Source organism: Falco rusticolus, chromosome 2 (genome assembly GCF_015220075.1).
Source record: "Falco rusticolus isolate bFalRus1 chromosome 2, bFalRus1.pri, whole genome shotgun sequence".
Lineage (NCBI taxonomy): Eukaryota > Metazoa > Chordata > Aves > Falconiformes > Falconidae > Falco > Falco rusticolus.
Window position 1 is genome coordinate 33353564 of NC_051188.1, and position 22750 is coordinate 33376313.

General features: G+C 37.1%; 1 protein-coding gene across 7 annotated transcripts in view; it reads right to left on the reverse strand.

Annotated features, from left to right (window-relative positions):
• The window catches only part of AKAP11 (A-kinase anchoring protein 11), a 45359-nt gene that overhangs the window by 15707 nt on the left and 6902 nt on the right, over positions 1-22750 (reverse strand). For 3 of the 7 annotated variants that reach the window (XM_037375863.1, XM_037375861.1, XM_037375862.1), the window contains exons 2-9: positions 21179-21286; positions 15335-15451; positions 11623-11670; positions 10857-10991; positions 9742-10006; positions 4619-9275; positions 2596-2700; positions 2080-2235 (exon numbers count right to left, since the gene is read on the reverse strand). In XM_037375863.1, coding sequence (XP_037231760.1) covers positions 2080-2235; positions 2596-2700; positions 4619-9275; positions 9742-10006; positions 10857-10991; positions 11623-11670; positions 15335-15451; positions 21179-21238 — 5543 coding nt within the window. In that variant the 5' untranslated portion in view covers positions 21239-21286. Of the gene's footprint in view, positions 1-2079; positions 2236-2595; positions 2701-3211; positions 3728-4618; positions 9276-9741; positions 10007-10856; positions 10992-11622; positions 11671-15334; positions 15452-21178; positions 21287-22750 lie in introns of those variants that run through there. The other 4 variants (XM_037375865.1, XM_037375864.1, XM_037375867.1 and 1 more) reach the window with 3 other exon arrangements.

The window sequence follows — 22750 nt, forward strand, 5'->3', positions numbered from 1 at the left end:
TCAGAGCAGCTACTATAAGGCTATGCTTTGGATATAAGGCTAGAAACTGTTGATAATACAGAGATGTTTTTGTTATTGCTGAGCAGTTCTTACACACAGTCGAGGCCTTTTCTGCTTCTCACACCACACCACCAGCGAGTAGGCTGGGGGAGGACAGGACTTTGGGAGAAGACACAGCCAGGACAGCTCAACCCAGCTGACCCAAGGGATACACCATACCATATGATGTCATGCTCAGCAAATAAGCTGGAGGAAGAAGGAGGTTGGGGGGGATGTTTGGAGTTTTGGCATTTTGTCTTCCCAAGTAACCATCACACATGATGGCGCCCTGCTTTCCTGGAGATGGCTGAATACCTGCCTGCTGATGGGAAGTGGTGAATGAATTCCTTATTTTGCTTTGCTTGTGTGCACAGCTTTTGCTTTACCTAACTGCCTTTATCTCAAACCACAAGCTTTCTCACTTTTCTGATTCTCTCCCCCATCTTGCCATGGGGGGAGTGAGTGAACTAAATCTTTTTTTGTTACAGAGGGTTCCCCTCCCCCCCCCAATCTTTTTACTCAGAGCAATAAGCCCAGATCCTGTCACTTCCACCTGCTAAACCACAGAAACACAAACACATCTGCTGTTACTAATCCACATACAGTTTTGTAAAAGTAGCTGATTAATTTGTGCATGCCAGTTTCTTCTGCCAACACCTTGCTATTCCAATTATGCTTCCCCTTCTTTGAGTAAAATGCTGATTTACGTCATTCCTCCTCTAATGAGCCACAAATTTTCTTGCAAGTTATAAAAAATTACCTTTTTTCATTTAAATCTACTGGGGATGGCAAACAAACAACAAAATACAATATGCAAACTACAGGTCCTGCAATTTTTTTATACTTTTCTTATCCCAGCACCAACTAACCTATAATTTATTCGCTATTTTTAACTGTCAATATGCTGAATATTCTTCCTTATACTGTAAATTTCATCATGTAAATCTAACTCACTTTCACTCACTCAACAGATCATGTTTTATTAAAACAGCTTTAAGGCAATGTATTCTCTTACAAAATTATTCAGTTGTATAAGTGATAAATTATAGTAGTAGTTTAATTAAAGTATTTATTGAAGCAAAACATGAACAATAGTCTAGACATTTAAGAGAGCACTTTGGTACCAAATAACTTATTTGTACACCACATAATGAAGCAAATCTCCTATATTTTCTTTAATCTCAGGGATGTTGGAAGTGCTAACTAAAAAGAAAAAACCTCTCCCCCATTTCTGCTGTTCTTCAACAGAAATGCTGAACTTTCTACAGTAGCATATGTGGTGTATCAATCATAAAAAATATACGTTTACTCATTCCTCATATAGCCTTTATATAGAAGCTCGGGCCACAATTCTCAATATAATTTTCCCATTTTCTGCAACAGGCAGAGATGTTGTAGATTTTTTAAATCCCCATTCTAATCTTTGTTAGTTATCAGTCAGCCATGGGAAGTGTAGTGAGAAGCTCTGTGGAAAAAATTACTACTCTAAACAGGTAAGTTCCAAAATCACATACCTTTAAGCTTGTGGTTAGTAGTACACAAATACTCCATCAGTATCAGTTAGAACAGCTTACAAATTCAAGTCACAAAAAAAAAGACAAATAGAGCTGTTAAAGCTCCTTCTGCAAATTAAGCTCTTATTACTTCTTTTCAAGAATAGATGAATTTACATAAAATACATTCTCAGTGATTAAGTTTTAATATTTCAGAGCAGAACTTATAAACAGTACTTTCAAGTTGTATTTTACACATGGTGGTTGTTTTTAACACACCTGGATCTTTTGTTAATACTTATATATGTACAGTTTCACTTGATGTGACTCCCTGACATCGATGCCAATTCATACTCCCTATTTTACAGTGTACAATATGAACATTTGTGGGCAACAACATTTTGTAAGAAAACAAACAGAGCCATTTTTAATGAAAAAGTCATTGTGTGTTGAGAACAAGATAATCTCTTCTCCCCAGCCCCCAGGAGAAAACCACTTGATGACACGTTAATTGATCTCATAACTGTCCCAACATGTTTATAGTTACCTGTCACTGAGGTGAAGAAAACTGCTGCTCTCATCAGGATGTTCATCTTCAAAACTTAGATTGGACCAACTCCCAGTGCTATCATCACCAATACTAAGACTCATTTGCTGGCTAACAATAGATTCAACAGAGTGAAATCCTTCTCTTCCAACAGAGCTAAACAAAAATTTAAGACAAAAACATCACTGCATTTCACGCTGATCTGTGTTAGTTCATTTACAGCAATTTAACCATTTCAAAGATACAAAATTCCAGGGGAAAAGGAAAAGGGGTGGGGCAGGGGGGGATCCATTCATTTGTACCCTGTTCCCAACACAAGAAATGGAGCAACCAAATTAATCTGAAATTTCAACAGGTTTAGGTCAGGGATTCCTATTTGGACTTCTTTTACTAGAAGACAAAGGGAACGGCATGAATAATTCCCTCATTTGGAAGATTATTTGCTATAAAGCATAGAAGGCATTGCAGCTTCACAGACTGTATGTCAAAGGTACACTTTTGAAGCAGAAAACTTACCATTTCTGAACTTGTTCCCCATAGGACAGTTTGGCTATTTTCCCCTGACTGCTTTCAGTACAATCAGCTAGGTGGTCTGCTATCGTAGGCATGCTTAAATACACGCTGGCGTTAAAAACATTAGGATTCAAATTTTTAAAAAGGTCTTTGTGTAGATAAAAGATTTCTCTTCCTGCTTCAAGAAAGTGTAGCAACACATGACTTGTACAGAATTTTTCCCTCAGGAAACAAATTTAGATTTTTTTTATCCAAAAAACAAACAAGCAACAATCAGGCAATGATGCTCAGTAGAAGGCACTCTTTAGAAGACATTTCGAAAGATCCAGTTTGGTAACTTTAAAGAAGTATGAACTCCTTATAAAAAAAGTTACAATGTCAGAACATGCAGTTATGAAGTAACCATCAGGGGCAAACTCTCATTACCTACATACAGGTGAAGTGGTAGAAAGTTCAAGAAAAATGGTCATCCTACTACCACCACAGAAAGCAGCCACTGTAACATTCACTATTTCCAAAGCCAACCGTAACCCACATTCCTGCTAACACTTTGCTCCAGTGAGCAAGGGTTTGTGCAAATACGTAGCTTGAATTGGAACCCCTCTGGGCAATACAAAGGTGATTTTTTCCTCATTTTTATTTACAGTTATACCAGCACTAGCAGCAGTTCTATTCACCATACAAGGGAGATTCTCAAGAAACATGTGCGTTATATACCATACATTAGATGACAATGTTAAAAACATTTATAAATTTTTTCATAGTAAAACCATAATATTGCTTCCTTATCACAGATATAAACATTATCTCTTTGAACCCTGCATTTTGTCATATTCTAACTAGAATTTTTAAATAATATCTTTAAGTGGTTTAAAGTGTCATCTTTGATACTGTAGGTATAGAAAAACAACATCACATTATTTTTTTTGTCACACAGTGAGTAATGGCTTAATCCTGTCGTGCAGAGAGCCACAATATACATCTCATGAACACTTTTATGCTACTAGTATGTATGTATTTCATATCAAACCTTGAAAAACTTAGTTCGGTCCTACTGTGGCCTTTAGCCGCTGAATATATAAAAATCAGGTTTATTATTCATCATGATGTCTCTCTAGAAACCAGGAAAAGAAACCTGTAGATAGTGTGAGGAATACCCACACACAAAAAAAGCAGGAAAATAAATATTACTATAAACTGGAAAAAAACCAACAAAACATGGTAAAGATTGCTCTCAGACCTGAAGAGAAAATTGCAGTCCACTCTGATCACTACACAGTCTGTTTTAGGAAACAGTTGCTGCTTGCTGCCAAGTTACTGTGGCATGTATTTCCTATTTATAGGCCTATTAAAGTAAACAGTATAATTAGCCTTTGCTAAATACTCCAGAATTCGAAAGTCAGTTTCTTGCCTATTGTATTACTATTTCATAAACTAAACTGCGTTATAGTAAGTTGTTTTTTTCTTAAAGGGTTGTGGGGGTTTTATTTCCAGTAATAAGGACACTATCACAACACAGCCATAACCAAACCCTTCATATTATAATGCAATGGCTAGTCTGGCCAGTACCAGATGTTGGTCCTACTGACAACAGCAAAAATAAATTCTATTTTTCAGCAAAGAACAGGAAACAGAAAGAGCAGGCTACAAACCAGAATTCTGTCATGGCTCAAAAATCAACAAAACCCGTAAGTTCTACTATACTCTACTGTAGGTAAAAATAACAGTATTTCAAGTTGAAATAATAAGTTCTACTTATCAGTCACCTACTGGAACATATGCGTGCTGATATACATAGAAACCTCGGTTTCAAGCTCCCACAGGTGGAAAAAAGTAATTTTTTTCTAGTTCTGAATCATTTAAATATCACCAGAAGAATCAAAAGAAAACATTCACAATATAAAGTGTGTATTTCTAAAATTAAAAAAAAATAATAAATTAAAAATTCCTTATGAGAACATATTTGTATTAAAAATCCTTCCTTTTCAGGTACAGAACGCAACAAATAAGAGAAAATTAATATTACCTTACGTTAACTGTCTGACCAATATTAGTCATAGCTGATGTCATTATTTCAGTTGTAAGGCTTTCAGCAAAACTGACTCCATCTTGTCCAATACCACTGTCAGCCGTCAGACTTGTGTAACTCAGCTCTCCTTCTGCCTTCTCTATGGCCGCAGTAGCCCCCTTGTCAGAAAGCACTGTCTTCTGTTCTACATCAACATGAATTTTAGGAATATCAAGCTGAAACACTCTTGATTTTTGACAGGCACCACCCAATCCAGAATGAAGAAAATGCCTCACTGGGATGGAGGATTCATGCGCAGGGAGATGATGAGATGTACTTTCTGTACAGTACCGATGTTCCTTCATACTGCAGCATCTACAGACAGTTCCAGAAAAAGGAGACAGTTTCTCAGTATATGAGAGCTTATCCCCATTTTTTCTGTTTTCAGCCACATGGAGAACAGCTGACCCTAAACTCATTTCTAGAGTATCATCTGCTACTTTCCTAGCATACTGTTCTATAGCTTGAATTATGCCTTCACTGTAGCCATTGTCATTTAAACTGCCTGTACTATGATACAGTTTATGATCTGGGGAGAAAGGAAGAGATGTCCTAGAAATTCTTGTTTTAATGAGATCCCCTGTGACTTCATCAAATTCAGTCTTTTTATATAGACAGGAATCTGTTAGAGACTTTGGCAAACATGCTCCCGATATTTTCAACTTCTTCCTGACATCACAAGTGATACTGCGAGCAAGGGATTCTGAAAAATGTAACAACTCTGTACATTCTGTTCTCTGTGTGCTGTTGCTCCTTCCGTACGTTTGGTCTTCACAGCAATGAACGCTGCTTTTCATTTGCTGTACTGCATCTTTATTCATTGCTTTGATCAGCTCCAGCTTCCCATGCACCTGTGCATTTTGCCCAGGAAATGCCTTTCTGTTGTATCTCAATTTGTTTTTTCTAGCAGCTTGCTGTAAGCCTGATTTGATAGACCTGTAAACAAGTCTGCTAGCATACTGATCCATTAACAGTTCAGCATTACCACCTTCTCTTTTCAAAACTCGAATAATATGATCTGCGTATTCATCAGTCACACTTTCACAGCTTGGGTATTTGGAAGTCAAACCAGTCATGCCCGAATCCTGCGGTAAAGGAAGTGCAGATGAATCTCTCTCCCCCAGCCACTGCTCTCGCGCTGGACCACATCGGTCTTTTGAACGATAATCACCTTTTCTCACATAAAGGCAATCCACCTGACAGTTAACCCTCTTCAATCTCAACAGTTTACAATGCCTTGATTTCACTATTTTCTTGGCCTCACTGATGACTTTTCCTGCCATATCACCTGCATAATTCCATAAAGAATTGCACATCTGTTCTGGGACATTTGTAAGCGCAGTATATCCGCATCTTTTGTTTTGCATACCTAACTGAACCTGTCTACATGCTTCTCTTTCATTTGTTTTACCATCTAAATGGGAAGCAGCCATTTCAGTCGCTACTGAAATTATATGGCTAGCTAAGCAATCTGCATACTGATTTGTTTTTTCTGAATGCTCCTCTTTCTCAACAGCCATTTCAGAATGATCTTCATCTTCACTACTCTCCACTTCTTCAGAAAGTGACCGCATGAGTTTCAGCATAAATTCTTCATTTTCCAAAGAGTCATGTTCAGTTTCAGACAATTCAGTAACAGATGGATTGTACGGTGTAGAAGGTGGTGTCGCAGGTGCAAATTCCTTTGCTAGTTCTCCCTTGAGTTTCTTGGATAATTTTCTTAGGTTTCTTTCAGAACTACCTTGACATGGTACTAAAGGGGTTGGGGGGGGTGTATCAGGCATTACACGGGTATTTCCATCTTGGAGACTTGATTTATCTTCCATCTGCAAAGCATCTTCACTGCCAAACATCACTGAAGAAAAGCTATTTGCACGCAGAAAACAATCAGCCTGCCTGTAAGCCAAAGGTCCTGGCGATGGTTTGTGAGTATCGTGTTTTTTAGAGGGCCTGTTTAAGCACGTTACTGAGCAGCTTCCTGTGTCAGTGAAGTCCTCTAGAAAGTGCCTAGCAAAAGTCACAGCGGAACAAGGTGGTGGCGATTTTGAAGAAAACCTGTGTCCTTTTTGATCCTGCCAACAATCTTTAGATTCTGAAAAACACTGAACAGAATGAGTTGGAGTAAGAAGAAATTTACATGGATTATTCAAAGGCATCTGTTGTTGTTCTGCAATTATAGAAACATTACTTTGTTTCTCAGCCTCTTGCTTCTTTATCACACATTGTTCTTTTCTACCGATACCTGTGTAAGTCTGTGAGCTCACATGACATGCTAAATTCTCACTAGTGCTGCACAACACAGTTTTACTTTCATCCACAGACTGTTTTATGACATACTTTGCCAAGTGATCTGCAAACATATTCTTGGGGAAATCTTCACCAATACATTGCACATAAGGTTTTTTATCTATTATTTTTCTCGTTAAAAAATCTGTATACTCTTCTACTGCTTTTGTTACCCTAGATGAGGTTATGGCTTCGTAAGCTTCATTTACTATCATATCTACCATAGTTCCAGAGAAAGTATTAATGCCTTTTGACCCACTTGTTAATTCTGAATTATTGTTCATTCCAGATCTGTTATTTGGACGTTTTGTATCATTTTGGTTATGTAAGCATGATGGAGTACTTTCGGTGCTTTGACTGTGATCTGAAGTTAGGTATATATTTCTGAAAGAAGTGACTTCCTCCTCTCTCTTTCTGCTTGTGGAAAGTGGATGAGCGGGGTCTTTGTACACTTTCATATTGTCATCAGAATTCAGAGCAGGGGATATTTTTGCTTTATGAGCAACAGAGGAAACCTGAGGTTGACAAAGAGCTCTTCCAGCTAAGGGCACAGGTATTGAACTTACAACACCAGAGGTGCAAAACAGAGCTTGCTGTACTGTATATTCCTTCTCAGAATCTTGGATTGGCTTCAGTGTTGCCCTGTCATTAAGATTAGGAAAAACTGTGGAAGTCCGTGTTGACTCCAACATACTTTCTGCACTCACATATTTAATGTTGTCCATGGAAACACTAATGGCTGCTTGTGTTGTGAAGGTCACATCAACCTGAGACAGTTCAATAAAAGCCTCCTGAATGACAGATTCAGACAAATCTCTGGCATAGGATCTTACCACTTTGTCTTCGTAATCAAATGATGAAGGCTGTGCAGCTGTAGGTGTCGATGGATATGAAAACTGGCATACTTCCATGATTCCTTCAAACACAAGCTCTTCAGCAAGGTCTGCTGCAAACCGTGCAACAGTGTTGGTAAATATTTGTTTCTTTACATGCCGCAGTTCCTTCAAAGCACCAGTTATAGCTTCGCTCACCAAAAAGCTTGCTATCCCATTAATGGCACGCTCCTTCAGGGAGACTGCTCTACGTCTTCCAATCTCATAAAAAGCCATCTGAAAGACCGAAGAAGTCAACCTAGCAGCCAAATGGCAAAGTGCATTGGTGCATGAAGAAACACCTTTTTGCAGGTCTTTAAATGCACTGCCAAAACTTTTTTCAACTAATTCAGTTGCAAATTTTTGAATGCTGTCTCTAATCATCAATGACTTATGTTTAGATTTTGCTTGTTTATCTGGCTCCTTACTAGTTTTCATCTTGAGATCTCCAGCTTGACCTTTTTTCTCTTTCAAAGCAATCCCTTTGTGTTTTGAATCATTTTCTGCACATACTTGTTCTGATGAGGACTTGGAATGAAAAACAGAACCTAGTATTTCAAATGAAACACTATCAGCATATGCTGAATAACTGTTATAAACTGCATCATGGTGATTTTGACCCGTCCCATCTCCACCAAGGTTAATTCGACATAAACATTCAGAAGAACCACAGCTCCCTAGTGGACTGAAAGCTGATGATCTAATAGGGCTGAACAAGCCTCCATTCTCTTCCCCTGGTGTTTTAACTGGGCGAGGGGAATCCGGGACATCAAAGACGCTGCTATATGGTGATTCTGGTTTAAGAGGAGTTGGTTTCTTTACATTGGCTGGGAGAGTGGGACGATCAAACTTGAATTTCTGAGGATTCATTGTAATGCTTGCAGAAGATAATTGTTCATGGCCAGTCCTCCTTTTCTGGGAGGGATTCCCTAGGATGGGATCCCTAATAACTTTACAAGAGTTTTCCAAGGCTTGTTCCAGCTCATCAAACTGATCAAAACTATCAAAAAATTCACTTACTTCTGAGTCTGAATCCTCTATACCATCTTTCACTACTGGAATTTTTGGCAGCTGAAGTTTTGCCTTTAAGCTTTTTTGATAGCCTTCTTCATCTAAGAAGATTATGGGGCTTGGGCTGGAGCAATCTGACTCAGAGGATTCAGCTGGAGAGGAAGAAAACAATGTTTTACACAAAAAATTAACACCTTGATCACAAGGATTATATGGCTTATAGAAACTCCTTTGTATCCAAGGATCAGAAATTGAAGTTGTAACTGAATTTTTTACTGAGGACAGTTCCTTAAGTCCCAAAATATCAATCAAAGTAGAAGATCTGGTAGATGACTTTCGATGTGCAGAACCCACAAGGAACTTTGAGTCAACAGCTTCTAAACATTGAGAAGGGATGGTCTGTGAAGCAGTATCTCGATGGTTTCGAGAAGTAAAGCTGGATGTACCTGAAAAGAAATTAAAAAAGAAGGAAAAAAAAATAATAAAAAAAGATTGCTTCCAAACCAAGACTTTCCACATAACTACATAAAACAGGACAGATTTTGACGGCAACAGCTGGGCTTGTTATTGTTGCAAAATGCTAGCTGATCTTTCATGATTAAAGCATCTTTCATTTTTTACAAATCCTATTATACTAATCTAATCACTGACAAATTCACGTATTTTTTAGCACATGAAGTAGAATAAGACTCTATTTGATCTGCATCTGACACTGTGATTAGAATCTTTGGTTTAGATAAACTTGTGAAAAGAACAACAAAAAACTTAAATTTTCAATTGCATAATACCCCTTTACAAACCATGACTAACGTAAAAAAACTCCTGCTTATTTACATTTACTTTCTCATAAGATTCTGACAGCCTAAATTTCAAATAACAATTTCTACAAGTCAACAGCATGCAAGAACTTACCAGCACTTTGTATCTTTGAAGGCTCATCTTCATCTAAGTGTTCAAAAGCAGTGACAAAATCATCCTCAATTGAAGAAACTGACTGATTAGTGTCATCATCTTCTCCATGGGATGCCTCTGTTTGATGTTTTTGCAATGAGTTTACTTCCACTACATATCTTACGCCTGTGGTATACTTGCTCAGCAAGGTAAATATATAATCAACCTTGATCCTTGGGAACGAAGGAGACAGTCTCATCACACAAAACACTTCAGGAAGCTGATTCTTGAAAAAGAGAGCAACAAGAAAACAAACATAACAATCTTAGAATTATTTCAACTGTCAGGAATGGCAAGAGATTCCTTCAATGCATTTTTATGAACAGTAAACAATTTACAAGTATTTTAAAGACAAGAAAATGCACGTTAAAAATCTGTAAAGGAAAACAGTATTTCAAAGCATGTTTATGCTGAACAGTACCTCAGTTTATATGATATTTGTTTCTTCAATGTATTTTTTCCCTTATATGCAACATAACTACATTTAACATGTATAATTAGTCGATATGGCTTTAAGAAGTTTGCTTTAACAACATTTATAATTGGAACTAATAAAATTAACATAATAATAATGGAAATACTAGTAAAATAAAAATAATGGCACTTATACAATTAACATCATTTATAACTGTAAATAATTTTTTGGTAAGAAAAGAGCCCACTGAGTTTCATGAACACCTGACACTCTCTTAATTTTTGGCACCTCTGTTCCAGGAAGAAAAGTCCGCTGAGGGTGAAAACTGTATCTGAGCAGAGATAGGTAACTTGACACGTTTCATCTTCTTCCCAAATTGGCAGTGAAAGGGACTAAAGCCTAGCAGAAGCATTGGATCAGCACTATAATTAAATATCTGTTAAATATTTTCTGTTAATAACACAGCACTTGAAAACACCAAGTTTGAGATTTTCTAACATTCATTTTAAAGAAACCACAGAAACATAACGACATTAATACTACTGTGGTTAAGATGGCTCAAAAACAAAAGCAAGGCAAGTTGTGATATGACTACACTCTTTATGAAGCCAAATATAAAGCTTCTGTAATTAAGACATACAAGAAGACACAAAATTTTTACCTGATGTTTCATGACATAAGGTTTTGCCAAGGTTTTCTTTAAATCTTTTAGAAATATAACCTCGTTTTCTTTCAGTTTGCACAACTGGAACGATTTCAAAACATCTGGAAGCTCTACAGAAACAGCTGCCAACTCCTGATTTAAATATACAAACATATTGAGAGTACAAAGTGAAATAAATAACATGTAAATGATAATGGTTTTGATCTCATATCCCCCATAAAGAGTAACAGCTGCTTATTTTGGTAAAGTTTTTCTCTTCTTGCCTATTCCCTGACCCATCCCCCACTTATTTGTTTGAACTGTGGTGTAAAGCTCATGTAAACAAGCTTTAATTCAGTCCACACTCATCCCCAGCTCACTCTTCTACCAAAAGAAATTCCACTGTTTCTCATGGGACAGAAGAGCCTTGAAAGTCACATAGGAGAATCTTGTAAGCACTGAAAAGCAGCTGCACATCCTGTAAGGTATGAAACTATAAAGAGGACACTGAACTCTGCTAATAATGGTTCTCAGTGGATCTCTACATGCTCTTAGTGTGCTTTACTGGAATGGTGTTTTAGTCCCCTATTACAAAAAAAAGGACAAGGCACTTCTTTAACCATGATCTTAGATAACTTGTACATTTACCTACTATAAAAAAGGCCTATATTTTTTTTTTCTCAAACACCAAAATTCATCCATCTAAAGAACTAGGTACTACTAAGAAGACATCACCAGTGCTGAAGAACATTATTTTCCAATATAGGTAAGATATATACTGTACCTGCAAATGAGCAGTACCCATCTCTTCAGCAAAACCTATAAATGTAATCTGTAAAATAAATACATGAACATATTGAAATACAGAAATAACTTTTTTGTCTTCCGCAGATATTTAAGAGTTGAAATTCAGCAGGATTTACCATAAAACTTCATTCTACTGCCATGAAAACCGTATCTTGAGGGTAGCATAGCTTGCTCAAACAGTAGCACAAAGTCTTAGATATAAGAATAATAACGCTACACTGTTTGATTTGTGAAAGGTCAGATCAGACTGAAAAGCATATACAACATTTAAAACCCACTACACAAAAGCAGCCCATTGGCTGGTATACACCGAGCAACACATACAAGCCTCATTACATCTGTTAAAATAAACATGATTTTGCAAAGATCAGTGCTCATCTGTCCTTGCTTCAGGCTGGACACATATAAATCAGTTCCAGTCTGAAATCTGTCCATGCTAACAAACTGTGATACATTTGGATATACTGAAGAAAGCATAATGCTAACACATTATACAATTTACCATGTAAATTGATTAGCCTAAGGCCAAAACACAACAGATTACTTAGCCACATGTTTGCATGCAATATCCAAGTAGACAAATCGCTGAAGTAAAAGAATTAAAACCTCCATTCAACCTCAAAAAAAAAAAAAAAAAAAAAAGTCGTCTTATCAGGCTCAGGAACCTGGAATATGTCAGAAATGTCAGCTTTACCTCAGGTTTTTGTGTTTGTGGACCGGGAGGTATTTTATCCCATATTGTCCGTCTATTCTGTCTGCAGGTACCTTGTATTGTTCAACATGAACAGACCAAAGTGAGACAGTCACTACTCAAACTTTGTTTCAAATGTCGGATTGCCTCAGTCCTCATTTCGTATCTCCCTGATGACAAATCAATCAGGTATCTGCATGCTCCAAAAAAATCCCAAGGCATTTCTTTTCAAAGCAAGGTTGTAAGAAAGTAAATTTTGCTCCCATTTTGTAGATATGGAATAAAGCACAAAGATTAAACACTTCCACTGATGCTTGGACTCAAGTCTGATATGGCTTGGATTCAATTATTTCAGAGTGATATGCAATAGACTGAATTTTATGTACTCAAACCACAGCTCATATGAAATTTCTAGCAGCTACACCCTGTTACTCTAAGGTAGCTGGTTGGTTCTCAAGTTTAGAAACAGCAAAGAATATAACTATGTTTATAATCATTTATTATTAACAGATTCACCTACTTGCTTGGGCATATATAGAATCTCTGAAAGGGACAGAGCTAGAAAAAGAAATGGCTGAAGAACAATTCTGTTTTGAACTGTATTTGAGTTCTGAATGTCTTATTTCAATGTGTGACCCAAAAAATTCCAAGTTTTCTTTTAAACTGAAACCATACTGAAGTATGAAAAATTCTGACTTTTTTATTTCAGGGGGTCTTACGCTGGGAAGCTATGCACCCCCAGAAAAGATCTTGTTTACATCCACTTACCCTTAGTTCAGTTATGACATCGTAAGTGAAACAATGCTTCGCAGTAGCATTCCAAGTAGCTCCAGACAAATTACAGGTCTCCAGCACTGTATTCACTGTGTTAACTATGAAATGATCCTGTTTGAGCAACATAACCCTCAATTCTTACATCTTTTCTTCAACTCCTAAATCTCTCATCTGCTCATCTGCAAGACACCTTTCAACTACTACATCTTTTTATCTGTACAGTACCCACAATATGAACTGAATTCCTCCACAGAAAAGGCAAAATAGCAAACAATTTAAAGGACTTGGAAAAAACTAGTTCTCTGAAGAACATTATGGAGGCTTTAGGGTTTGTTGTTCTTGGGGCTTTTTTGATAGCTTGCTTTTTTTTTTTTTTCTTTGTATGGGTGTTTCCTCTTTTGTCTTCCTACATGTCCTTTCCTTTTCTTCAATATAATGATTCCAACCCTTTCCTTCTCCCATGGGACAACTCGTGCAAGGTAGGGCAGTACGCAGGAGTCACAGCTTCACACAAATGAAGGCCAACCAGTCCATATGTACACTGATGGGCCACCAGACTGCTGTCAAAGAGAACACACCACTGCAGAGTCTGCGTATTTTTGCCTCAATGACAACACTAATTTGGATTTCTTTACTGTGCCTGAACTCCAGTTTTCACAGGATAATCACCTTTTAATACCTCGAACATATCTGAAGTTAGTACACCAGTTCAAAAGTTGTTGGGGAGTTGGCCAGGGTGATAGAAGGCCAACAGTCAGTAATACAACTCTTTTCTTTAAACTAAAAATAGTGCATGAGGCACTGTATTTGAAGGTTATCATAACCCATAATCCCAGAGAAAATGAAATAAAATGATACAGGAAAACCTAAATTCTGGGTTTTACAAGTCTAATTATCTTTGCAGTCCCAATAACACTCTTTTAACGTTACTCTGCAGGTGTCATTCCCTGTATTTCCTAAGAAAAAAATACCTGTTCTGTTGCAGGATATCGACCCCCATATTTCAACTACAGGGCTCTTAATTGCTTGCGCTAATAAGGTAACTAAATATAGTCAGCTATCTTTCTCCATAGGGACCATCATTACAGGCATATAAAACATGCTGGCAGCTATTTGTTAGGTTTGCTACAAGATGAAAACAAAACCTGGGGGTGGGCAACATTTGAGGGGTTTTGTAGATTCTAGAGCACAGCCTGTCTGAACAGGCACAGACAAGGTTTTACCTCCTCCTCCACCATTTAGGTCTTCTTCCTTACCTCTGCTCTGTCACAGCTCTTCATCTTTAACAAATTCAGCTTCCTGCCTGCTCCCTAAAGGTTTCATACAGCCGCAACCACACCGTGCAGCAAGTCCCAAACCCCCTGGTGTTACCCATGCAATCCTAACCCATCTCTGCTGGTCACACAACCTGCCTCTCCCCTTCCTCCTTATCCAATTGTCAGTCTTCCTTAACCACTTCCTAAGTCTTTTTAGCTTTATTTCTCCCTATTTCAGTTCCTCCACCTGGCGAGTTCAAGTCATCCTTTCCTTCTCTAAGCTCCTTGTCAGGCCTGTCAACTACTACTTAGTAGTCTTCTAAGACACTTGATAAGCGATATATGGTACACATTGCTTCTTACTTTTTTCTTTTCCCTTTGGAGAAGCTGCTGTCTTCTAACTCAAACTGCTCTAGTCATTTGCCCACACAGCTTGAGATTTATCTAGACAGTCCTGCATTCTGCCCAGATCTACTTCTCTCCACACCCTGTCCAGCTATTGGCCCATCTGTATTAATGTAAAAGAAGTCTAGATCTGTGATGTTGAGGCTTGAGCTTTTAGTGCTGAGCACAGGACAAACCAAGAGCAATCAGTTAAAATTTATCCTCAGAGCTGGATCAAAACGTTCTGCTACTTTGTTAGGATACTGTCTCCACACCCTCAACCACAGGAGTGCTCACAAATGCAGAACACTCAGTTACACAGTTTTTACTAAATCATCTATCTACACATTTTGGTTTTTTAGTTTCATAAATTCTACAAATCAGAGAAAAGTCATCTTGAAATGTCACAGCTCTTTTCAAGTCTACAGTGACTGAATTCAAGAATGACAACAGCGGGCAGAGATTTTACAGCCAGTAACAGCACTGTTCACATTTAATATCATGCAACGTCCCATACTGCTTCAAGCTAAATGGTTTTATATCATAGCCACAAAATATATATAAATGGTCAAGTTATGCCACACCTCAATAAAATTATCTTGTTCTTCCTGACTTAGACACTCCTCTGATGATACACTGCATAACTCTTTTCTGCTGTGTAGCAGTGACTTCATAGAGTGCAGTACACCTTCACCAAAACTCTGAAAAACAATGAAAAAAATGTAAGAAAAAAATGCATTTTCAGTTTTGGATACAGGGTCCATTCATCTATCCCCTGCCCCCCATCGGTTTCCCTACTCTAAGTACCATGTTTGAATTTTAAATTTACTTCAGGACATGAAAGTGAAACAGCTAAGTTGTTTTCTTCAAGCAATACTTTTGTTCCAAATGAAGTGGACCATTCTGTATTAAAAAAAAGGTGAGAACATGCTGACTTGGAAAAAAGAAACAGATGAATCCAAGAAGAAATCCAAGCCCCATCTATTCCTTGCATCAAAGCCCGTATATGGAACTTCTTCATCAGCTTGTCCTTAAAAAGGATGAAAACCAAATTTAGTCAAGAAAAGTAATGGAGGTGGTTTCAAAAGTCAGAGGGGAAGAAAAACAAAAAAAACCCAAAGAAAATCTACACACATTCTCCTTTCCCATTCCTTGAAGGATATGAAACAACTGTAATTTAATTCCATGTAAATACTTCTTGCAACGATTCTTATATTTACACTTATGGTGACATGCAAGTACCCACACATGACTATAAAAGGCTTAAGAATCTAAGACTTTCTCCTAGTGTAACAAAGTGCAGCAGAACAGAAGAATTATCATCACTAGTATCTGAAGGCAAATAAAACATGACAACAGAACAACAAATCCTGTTTCATTCAGCTTGTAAAAATGACAACATCCCCTCACTTGTTTTAGGAAGTCAGCAACTTTTTTACTTTAAAATTGTCAACTCATCTAGCAAGTGGTAGCGTTAAGAAGAAAAGTAAGATCACGATGTGGTTACAAAATGTTAATCTGGTTATTTATCTCTACACGAGTGCCCTGTTAAAAACGAAGTGAGAAATCAGTGTGTCCAACTTATGACGAGTTATTTCAAATCTGCTATTGTTTAAGAAGCTATGCAAAAGTACTAGGTAGCCAAATCTAGACAGATAACGTTTTGCATTTCTGATACTCCCACAGCAAAAACTTTTTTTTTTTTTAATTTATGGTAAAAAGTGATCTTACATATTACAGTTAATCCTCGAAAAAGATCTGTTTTTTCCCTGTAGAAAAAAAGGTATCAAGTACTACTACATGGGAAGCCAAATTATTATATCATGTCCAGTGTCACCATGTTTGCACTCATGCTGATAAAAAATTAGGAAAGCATTTCTAGAATGAATAGACAAAAGCAAAATAGAAACTTCACTTCAGAATCCTTCAAACTACCAAAACATATTTCAGATTGTTAGCAAGCAAGGCTCAGACTACCACCCTGACAACCAAGGCCAAGTGACACTGAAGCAGTCGAACCAGTCATTTTTATAGAAAATAACAGCTGAACTATTTTAAAATGTGTTTTAGGCAGTTACAGGGTCATTTGAAATAAATTGATAAAATGTTCATCTATTTTCCACTTTCATCTACTCCTTTGTCTCTACGTTAAGATGCAATCTACCTCCACACCTTAGTAACACATCTTTGTACTTTCCAAAGTATGCTCACAGTGTCTTTCTCTTTGATTCTCTGGATCTTCCAAATTTACAGGTGGCTGCAATACAAGTATTGCTCAAAGACTCTTCCCCAGTAATTGCTCCATTCATATCATACAGAACTCATTTGTGAAGTCCAGCAAGCATGTTGAAACGTCTCATTTTCAGCTTCTACAATAATTTAATCAGTCACAGCACTCAAAATAATAATTAAAAAAAAAAAAGCCATAGAACGCAACCTGCTAATTTTCTGCAGACCAACAGTGATCCAGTTTGAGAAGGGCTCATCATTATTCTCTATTGGTTAAGTTTTCAAAGGCTACAAACTATTATATATACCATTTTTATAAGCAAGTACTTCCCCCTAGTTTAACATCCTGAAAGGCAGGATGAATAACTAGAACAGAAGTATGGTATTAGGAAGTACTGAAGTGAAGGAAAATTCAAGACTTTGGAGAACCAAGTTGAAGTAGGAAAAGAAGAATGATGCAGCCATCAGAAAAATCTCCCCTAGGTCTGGAAGAACCAGCATACAAGACTATATGCAGGTCTGGCAGCACACTGATGGTGGCACTCCACAACTGAAGAGATAAATAATCACATTTAAAAGGGAGGAGGAAGGAGGTAGTGTGTGTTTTTAAGATCATATTAATGAATATTAAAAAATCAGAACATGAAAAAACAAAGATATGGAAATTAACAGGCACAATACATACACAGAAAAAAGATCTATCTATTTGGACTTCCATAGATTATTTACATTGAAATATATGAAGAGTTAACAAAACCAGAAACATACACAGAAAAAAGATCTCATCTATTTGGATTTCCATAGATAATTTACACTCAAATACATAAAAAGTTAACAAAACCGGAAAAACACAGTCTTTACTAATAAAACTGTTTCTGGAAAAGAAGAATTTGCCTGAATGCAGATAGCAAAGGGGGTTTTTTGAGTATAGAGTAGATGTAGTCAGTAACCCAGTAATCAACTTCCTCAAAATTTATCTTGAGACTGAAGTCAAGTATCATCATCATAATTAATAAATTTAATAGAGAAAAAAAAGTAAATATGTAGATGAAACCTGATGATAATTCAAAGTAAGCAGAAGTCATCAGTGAAGAGGAAGAATAGCAAATCACACGGGAAGAACTTGTTCAACATGAGAGTATTTTAAAATGCAACTATAAGAAGTACAAATTTATGTCCTTAAAACTATAAGCAAGCTTTAAAACAGAATTGTGAATTCACAAGCTGTAAAACGGAAGACCTGAGTTGACTTCTTGAGGTCAATATGACACAGCACTGAAAATAGCAAACGTGACCCTAGTACTCATCCTTTAGTGAAAGAACTGACATCAGTCATTGAGAAGGACATCCTATGTAATTGCACGTACAGTAACATCCACATGTAAAAAGAAGATTAACTCACGACAAGCCCAGAAAGTAGGACTATGAAGGATAATCACTGGAATACAGAGGCTTTCATATAAAAGCAGACTAAAACCATAGTTTACAGAGTTTCCAAAAACCAAGGCTAACAGAGGACAGATCACTCACTGTAAAAACATCACGAGGGTGAACATCAGCCGAAGAATAATGACATCCATGAACAAGCAGGCATAAATTTGCTGTGAATAGCTTCAGCCTGGAATTCCCAAGATTCTTAGCTATTACAGCAGTGTGGTTTGTAAAGACTTAAAACCAGCAGTAGGTGTTTTTTTGTTTATCTCTCCTCATTAATTGTGAGACTACATTTATTAAGCTTTTCATATTCTTATCAAAATTGGGCTTGTGACAGCAAAGGACTGGACTTATTTTCAGAGAAATTCTGTAATCCAACAATGAAAGCAAGCTCCCTCACAACCCCAGCCTAGGAGACAGACAACTACATTGAAAACTGAAAACCAACAAGTTTCCAAGACTATCAGTTCAGTTTAAGTAAGGACAAAAGGTCATCTTCAACAAAAGCATGTAACTTGTTTTTATAAATAGTATAACTACTTCCAATATACATCATCACATGGGCAAAAAAACCCTAAAGGAATCTAAAAAGCTCTACTTGCTAAATCTGCGCAGTCTTTCCTCACAGAAATTCAAAAGTCACATCTCTCAAGAAATCATATTTCAATCACGAGCACAGATATCAAACTAAGTTATACTAGGGGGAAAAAAACAAAAATATCCTCAAATGTGCACAGAGCAAGACAGACCCGAACAATGCAAATCCTCGTCACACCTCTAGCTCAAGTGAGCAATTCAAAGTTTTGCACTGTCCCTTTTGGGGCCAGCAAATCAAGAAGTCATTATCTATGGATCCTTCACACTACACTGGAGGAAATTCTATACTAATCAGTTGCATTAACTATTGTAAACATCTGTTCTCTAACATCCCAAACAACCCACAAACCTCTAAGATGCCATGATCAGCAGAGAAATCAAGTCCAGTGCTAGAGACATGTTTACTCTGCTCTTAAGTAATAAAGCAGCTCTTCCTGATTTCATGTGCTGTAAGATTTAAATGGACTGAATATTCTGAAGTCATTTTGTAAAAATGGAAACTTAGGCTTTACCAGTTTAGGCTGCACTGACTTTGAAGAGCTACTATTGCAACAATTCTTGTTAAGTATTAGGAAGTGTTATGAAAAGGACGTGAATCAGACTGAAAGCTGTGAATCAACAGAAAATGAAACACTGTGTGATTCTGACCACCCTACTGCCTGGCTCTATGAGAAAGAATCGAAGTTCCACACTATAATCTCAGTAGCCACCCCTCAGGGAAACACCAAGAGGACACAGCCACAAATCAAAACACTGGCATCTGCCTGTATGAAAATGCAGAATTCTGAAGAACACCTGAGAAGGGCCAAATTCATGTTCCTAGAACCACACAATCCAGAATGCTCAATGGCAATTAACAGAGTGGTTCTCAGAGCTAATATGGTAGGCAACCATTAGAATCAGTGACGAACCACTGGTCACTATCATTATTAGAAAGATGTTTCTGCAACACAAAGGTCTAAAAACCTGGGGGGTAGGGGGTATCAGTTTGTTTGGGTTTTTTTTAACTGAAGAGGAAAAACAAAGGGCAGACTAAAAAAGTCCTCTAAAATCCAGTTTATGTTTAGGTTAAGAATGCAAAATGACTATGTAGTTAAAGAACTCTGTTAGAGCTGGAAATTTCTCATAAATCAATAACATACGTTTTTATACCATGTGTCTTAAAATGAGAAAGCATCACCCATAATTACAAAATCCTTAATATGTGGCAGTTAACATTCCATATCAGGAACAACAGATTGATTGCAGTTTCTACAGGATATATACCACCAACACCGTTTCCTGAAAACAATAAAAGCTGCTTATGGAATAAAATAAAGCTATTTTCATGCAACAAGATACTTCCTTGCACAGTTTCTCCTCTTAAGTGTTGCACACACCTGCAAATAAAGAATTTATTAGTAATCAGGGAAGACCTAGAAAAATACTCATCTGTATTCAACTGCCTTGAGAAATATGACTGGATATATAAATTTCTTCCTTCAGGACAAACTGCAGCTTTCATTTGAGTAAGTACTCACAGCAGTTGCAAGAAAAATTGAGGAAGAGTATTGCAGTTCTCCAAGCTGAAGTGACAAAATTTAGAAGAATAAATAAATACAAGCTGTTGAAAAAGAGCCTACTAATGTCCTTCATAAATGCTAGACATATTTTCTTTTTCACCAAAGCACTGCCTAGAAGTTCATGTAAACACAAGAATAAGACAGTAAAAAAACCAAGATGTAAAGATACAGATATTACAGCAAGCCCTAACACAGAGTTCACAGAACAGTTTTCAATGAACACTACATATTTTTTATGACATATAAACTTGAAAAATCTGTGCTCAAAATAAAAGTTACACTCCAAAAAATAAAGCAAATTTTAGCAAGCAAATGCATCATGATTTCATCATCTCACCTTAAAACAAGAGATGAAGACAGGAGACAAAAGCATGCACCCCTTGCTTAAACTACTGTCTCCCAGGTCAACTACACTGAATATGCCAAAGCATAAAGCAAAGGCAGTTTCTTTGCCTCCTTGAAATGTTAGACAACTAAAATTAAAAGGAAAAAAAATGCAAAAAACCCCAACCAAAACTACCAGTCCACCTGGTTCACTATTAGACTGTCGTGATAAAGACTGAAAAGCTCTGAAATATTTTTCTTTTTTTAAATACAGATAATTACCTTTTTCATGGATATCCTTGGTTTCATTCGATTGCCCTGAGTCCTGGCGTACATATCCATGATTTTACCAATCTTAGTATTCGATGAAAGAAGTCAACCCAAAAATACCTACAAAAAACATTTATACCCATTATTTTGTTTTCCCATTTAGTTTGTATACATTTTGAAAATGCAAGTAGAGAAAACAAGAACCACTGAAAACAATTAAAAAGCATTTTAAAACAGAAATATTGAACATCACACTATCCATTCTGACTGTTGCCCTTAAAAAAGTATCGCCTTAAATTTCATGCATTGTTTTAAAAATTGTTAAAACACACACCTTCCAGTTAGTTCCAACATTTTTCTTTAACTAGATTTCAAGGCTGCACTGGTGGGGTCATGGGAACTTTACATTAAATATGGTTTCACTATCACTGATACCCTGGTGAAGTTTATCAGCAGATTCCTGTACCATACTATGCATCAGAATCACCAGAATTCAACAATTAAGAGGAAAATGTACTACTTACCCACTCAGCCAACTGGCTTATTTATTTGTCAACTGTTAAGTACCACAGACAAACACTAGTGATCCCTGTTAAGGCTAACATGTATCAACAACCTTGTTCTCTGGCACTGCTCTGGGCAGTCCTGTCTTTGCTGGTGAAACACAGGCGACCAAAGATGCATTTACCAGCACTCTTACTTCACCAAAGCAGGCCAGAAGCTACCCTTATTGATCTTAAACGTAATCCTAATAACAAGAACCAAAAAAAACAAAATCAAGAGCAATGAAAATCAAACCAAGTTTAGCAAGTTTCCCTGTTTAATCAGCAGCAATGAAAAGAAATAATCTATTTTGTTTCATTCATCTCTAAATCCCCCCAAACAGACAATAAGTATAGAGTATTAATGAAGAAATTTATTAATATTATTATTAATGTGCTGTGCTTGTAAGTTCTATGAAACTTTTAATACTTCATCTTTTCCCACAGTCACACCATTTAGCCAGGAAAAAGAACTCTTAGACTATCCAAAATAAACCAGGTAAGGAGGAAATGCATGTAAAAATGACTGCAAAATAAAAAATAAACACCAAGACATCAGAGTATAGGTCTCCTTTGCACAACTGCTGGCTGGGTTTTCTTGATCTCATCTCAAGCACATACTTAACCTTTATATGGGAAAGAAATCTTTATATAGGTTTGTTCTTGAGTATACGTAATCTAGATGAGTAGTGGCACCAAGTAATTGTATTATCTTCCCCCTCCAACACCTTTAAAAGTAAAACCTCCTCAAGAGGCGCTCCAGAGAACTACAGGCCTGTCAGCTTGACCTCGGTGCCGGGGAAGGCTATGGAGCAGACCATCTTGAGTGCCATCACACAGCATGTGCAGGACAACTGGGGGTCAGGCCCAGCCAGCACGGGGTTATGGAAGGCAGGTCCTGTTTGATGACACTGATCTCCAAGATGACCCACCTAGTGAATGAGGGAAAGGCTGTGGATGTTGTCTACCTGGACCTTAGTAAAGCCTTTGACACCATCTCCCACAGCATTCCCCTGGAGAACCTGGCTGCTCGTGGCCTGGG